This window comes from Triticum dicoccoides, chromosome 5B (assembly GCF_002162155.2).
Source record: "Triticum dicoccoides isolate Atlit2015 ecotype Zavitan chromosome 5B, WEW_v2.0, whole genome shotgun sequence".
In the NCBI taxonomy this organism is placed as follows: domain Eukaryota; kingdom Viridiplantae; phylum Streptophyta; class Magnoliopsida; order Poales; family Poaceae; genus Triticum; species Triticum dicoccoides.
Genome location: NC_041389.1, coordinates 453,371,612 through 453,376,852, shown reverse-complemented (window position 1 = coordinate 453,376,852; position 5,241 = coordinate 453,371,612). Strand labels below are relative to the sequence as shown.

The following is a 5,241-nucleotide window of genomic DNA, read 5'->3' as shown; positions in this document are numbered from 1 at the left end:
CCCCCAATATCATTATAATCACGATCTTATTTTTTGCGGGTAAAACACTTGTATTACTCAACCAGAAGAGCATTACAATCAACATTGTTCAACTCAATCGGCCCACGAGGAGGGCCAGACCCTAGCGAAATCATAGTTCTGCCTTCCACACGAGCAAAGATAGCCAAATAATTGCTAACCTTATGTTGTGAGCGTCTAACATGATTAATACTAGTTCTACGTAGGTTTAGGAGTAGCTTTATCTCCTCAACCAAGGAAGAGTAAACCGATCTGTCACTGTCGCCAGACTGAATCAAGTGCATCCCTTTGTTGGACAATCACCTCCAGTGGCCGAGCAGAACAACCACGCATATTCCCAGTCCCAGAGGCTACTGGCAGTTCCAAAAGGGACATATTTTGTGGAGTAGTGCACGAGGAGCATGGACCGAAAGAACGACGAGCAAGTGACTACAAAAGAGCCATCATCAGTCCCAAAGGGCAATGGTTAGCAAAATCACCGTGCATTGCGCTTCGTGAGCTCTGAGCTGAACCCGATATACTCTGAAATGTACACCATGCATATGTAGCAAAATCACCCAGCCTTGCACTTGTAGAATTACGGATATCTAAATTGTTCTCTCTCTGGAATTTATCCTGTGTGGAAATTAGGTCCAGGAAATCCGCAGACTATCATTCGTTTGCACGTATGAGCAAGATAGGTTGTTGGGAATGTTTACCTGGAAAATAAAGCCATCTGAATTGTGTTTCCAGTCGGAGATTGTGCCTCCAAATGGAGGTCTACTTTTCTCCCAGGAATCATGAAGACAATGATGCTGTTTTAGCAACCTGCGAAATTTTAGTGATTGCGCTACAAGGATGAAAGTGCATGTCTTCTGGAGTTCATCCCTCATGAAGGATGTCAAATGATCTTCAGGGCCGCACGTGCTGTTTGCTCTGTCAACAGAGACAATCAAGCAGAAAAACTTTGCCCTTTATCAGTCCATAAAAAGGTTCCTGTTGGCTGTTACTGAATCAAACCATGGCCTTGTAGATTTATAAACGCACTACATCTTGGCAGAATCACCAGTAATCTCCACAGGAACAAGATCCACTACTGAAATGATGAAATCTATTTGTGTCCCTCACAACAATCTCCCTTCCAAAAACTTTGGAGATGTATTTGAATGCAGAGTGGCAATCCCCACATATCCTAATATTTTTCATGATACGAATTGTTGCCCCTGCAGGCATTTCGATCAGTGCAAATGCAAGCGCAAGCTTCTCGCTGTGGTACTGTAGGTTTGCCTCCTTCTCTTGATCATCTACATGCAGAAGCACATAATCCATATCAGGAACATATCCTTCTTTCCTAATCTTCTTGCTTATCTCACCCCACATCTTATATATCTCTTCCGCTTGTGGATGGGTATCATCATTTGCCACAAACATGTGCACAGAATTCTCCATCTCAACCCAACTGCATGCAGGTTCCTTCTTCACACCAGTTGTCTTCATCATCATCCTCACTCTGGCTGCAGCATCCCATTGGCCTGTGGAAGCATATATGTTATACAGCAAGACAGGTGGACCACTATCATCTGGGTCAAGTTCAAATACATGATCAGCTGCAAATTGCCCTACTTTAGCATTCTTATGCATTCTGCAAGCCGCAAGCAAGGCTCCCCAAACTGCAGCAGTTGGCTCCATGGGCATTTTAAATATAAAGACCAGAGCATAATTTAGTAAACCAGCTCGGCCGAGAAGAGCAACAACCGTAACATAATGATCAATCTCTGGTTCTAAATCGTACTCCTTCATCATTTCAAAGTAGCGCTTGCCCTCCTTCACCAGTCCTCCATGGCTACAGGCAGTCAAAATGCAAAGGAAGGTGATCTGATTCAGGTAAACGCCAGACTTCCTCATCTCCTCAAAATGGGAAACTGCTTCCTTCCCGAGCCCATATTGTGCAAATGCTGTGAGCATTGAGTTCCAAGTAACTAGATCCTTATTATCCACACGGTCAAACACCTTTCTCGCGTCGATCATGCTCCCTGATTTTGCATACATGTCAAGCAATGTATTTCCAACAAATGCAGTCAGTTTCTGCCGAGATTTAATCACATGTGCATGCACCCACTTCCCCTGCTCAAGAGCACCTAAACGAGCGATAGAACTGAAGACACTGGAGTATGTAAAATGTGTCGCTTCAAACCCATTTCTCAGCATCTCTGCAAAGGTCATCAGAGCAGACTCTCCATCACCCTTCCTTGCAAACCCGGAGATCAATGCGTTCCAGGAAACCCCATTCTTCGAGTCAAGTTTGTCAAACACTGCGGTGGCCATGTCCATCTTCCCACACCGCGCATACATGTCGAGAAGCGCGCTCCCAACATAGACGTCCTCATGCCAACCACACTTCACAGCGAGAGCATGGATCTGCCTCCCGGTGCCGCTGTCAGCATAAGCGCCGGCAGCCTTGAGGAGGCTGGCGAACGTGAACCCGTTTGGCTTGAACCGCCCCTTCAGCATGCCAGGGAGCAGCCCGATGGCCTCCACCGGCATGTCGTTCTGCGCGTACCCGGCAATGAGCGAGGTCCAGGAGACCATGTCTTTCCTCCGCATTTGGTCGAACACATTCCGCGCGTCCAGCACGCTGCGGCACTTGCAGTACATGTGGATGAGCGAGTTGTCGAGGAAGGCGTCGCCGGCGAACCGGGAGCTGCCCAGGTGCGCGTGGATCTTCCTGGCATCCTCGAGGTTCTTGGATTGCGCACAGGCGGTTATGAACGAGTGGTAAACGCGCGGGGTCGGGGCGAGCTCGCCGGCGTCCAGGAGATCGAGGTCACGGAGGACGGCGGAGGCGGCCGCGACGGGGTTGGCCGCGGTTGAGGTGTAGGGTCTGGTGTGTCGGTAGAGGAGAAGGTAGTTGGGCAGAAGCTTGTGGGGCTTTCTCATGGAGGTGGCGAAGGAGGCCGCAGGTGTCCGACGTTTTGCTCCCGAGAAGGCGAGAAGGAACGAGGGGTCCGTATGACAAGAACAGCGAGAAAATATATTTTTGGTTGATTCTCAGTTTCCTTTTTACTACTCCATCCGTTCACAAATACTCCCTCCGTTTTTTTACTCCGCATATAAGGTTTGGTCAAAATCAAGCCTAGTTGAGTTTGACTAACTTTATATTAAAAAATATAAATATTCACAATATAAAATCAACATTATTAGATGCACCATGAAACGTATTTTCATATTATATAGTTTTAGTATTGTAGATGTTCATATATTTTTATATAAATTTGGTCAAACTTTGTGTAGTTTGACTTTGACCAAATCTTATATGCAGACTAAAAAGAAACGGAGGGAGTACTACAAGATGTTTAAAAAAAATCTGAATTGAATGCATATGGATATATTTTAGTGTGTTTGTTCACTCATTTTAGTTCTAGTGTAGTTTATATATTTTTCACAAAAAAATAGTTTATATAGTAGAGTATTAATTAATATATCTAAAGCAAATTTTATTTTGAACGGAGGTAGCATAAAAGGGAATGGCTAGTTCGATCGATTTAGAAAATTGTTAAGAGAGTAGCAAGGGCCTCTCTATAGCCCATTCCACATAAATCAGATTTAGTCTATTTTCTTTTTATAGTATGAAGAATTAAGCACCTTCTAGTCCACCCCATTTCACTATTTTTTAAATGTGAACTTTTCAATCCCAACATCTCACCCCTCAGGTCCATGCTCTAGCAACACAACATCTCAACAAATTTGGTCTGCCGCACTCGTCCGCATCGGAGTCATCGTTTTCACTACCCGTGTGGCCGCCATCGCGTAGCTCCGTCCTATCGTCGCGAGGTCCCTTTTCGCTGGAAATCGAATCGGCCAACGTCAAAGATGGCATCGGAGGGTCATTTGCAAGCCTTAGTTGATCGACGGCGCTGGAAACAACCAAGTAACCGCCGCCGCCCCCTCATTGTCGGCCCTACATTCCCGTCGCGTGGGTCGCCTCCACCCCTGAGATCCACCGCCATTCGGCCCTAGTCAAAGTCCATCGCCGACCACCGTTGCTCCGCCCACCGCAACCCACAAGGTATTTGACAAATTGCCCCAACCATTATTGTTCACGTTTTTTTTTGTGTTATTCATTGAGTACAATCTCAAATTAATCATGAAACGCTCTAATGTGTAGATGAAGAGATTGGGGGAGATGTACTTCGACAATTCTTCATCAGAGGAGGAAGACGATGATGATTTTGAGGTGGTGGCGGGCGCGATCACTGAAGCGGGTGATTGCAGGAGATCGAGCGCGTGGTTCCCAGATTGGTCGCATATGGATTATCCGAGATATGATCCATGGTCATGATGATCTAGTGAGGGATGGCACCTATGGATTATAGGAAACTCAATGCGTAAAACAAAGAAAGGAAATAGCGGATACCGGTCATTGATGGTCTTCTGGATGAACTACATGGTTTTGTGTGTACTCGACAATTGTTTTATCTATTTCCACATTGATTCACCAAACCTGGAACTAGTTATGGATAGAAGGTTCGTAGAAGTGAAAGTAGGACGACGGGAGAAAAGAGTAAGAAGTACCTGAAAAAAGATTTTGGACTTTCTTCCCACGAACGCGCCTAATGCAGTATATCCCCCAACTTTTTTCTACGCTGATTTATGATGAATCGGGATATCTTCAACACCACGGCAAGAGTTGTGGATACGCATAATCCTTGGTTTCAACAAAGAAGGATTCCGTGGAGAATCAAGTGCAAGTCCATTGTCAAAGATTAAAACGACTGTGCAAGTGCTTTCATTTGGATGTACGGATGATGACATCGATGTTGGAGAAGATCTCATCCTCAAGTGTGTGAATAGATTCACCAAAGCCATGATCAAGATCTCTAAAACAGAGTACTTGAGGGCTGCCACTGATCAAGATAGCAAGGAGCTCATGATAGAGAGTGAAGAGAGAGGTTGACCATAGATGCTTGGATCCATTGACTATGTGCATTGGACATGGAAGAATTGTCCTTTGACATGGAAAGGTCGGTAGAAAGGGCATTGCCATCACTCTTGAGGCAGCTGCATCACATGATCTGTGGATTTGACATTATACTTCGGGATGCCTAGCTATCACAGTGGCCTCTTTTTTGCAAGGTTGGTTGCTGATAACATCCCATATTGCAATTATGTTGCCAATTCTCATAAGTACAACATGGGGTACTACCTTGCCGATGATATCCATCCTCCATGGGACACATTTGTGAA

At 45.3% G+C, this 5,241-nt stretch overlaps 1 protein-coding gene across 1 annotated transcript; it reads right to left on the bottom strand.

The window, feature by feature from the left end:
- Nucleotides 1-91: 91 nt before the first annotated feature.
- LOC119310608 (pentatricopeptide repeat-containing protein At3g24000, mitochondrial-like) lies at nucleotides 92-3,003 on the bottom strand. Its single transcript, XM_037586293.1, has one exon. The coding sequence runs from the start codon at nucleotides 2,932-2,934 to the stop codon at nucleotides 1,060-1,062; it is 1,875 nt and encodes a 624-aa protein (XP_037442190.1). The 5' UTR covers nucleotides 2,935-3,003; the 3' UTR covers nucleotides 92-1,059.
- Nucleotides 3,004-5,241: the final 2,238 nt, after the last annotated feature.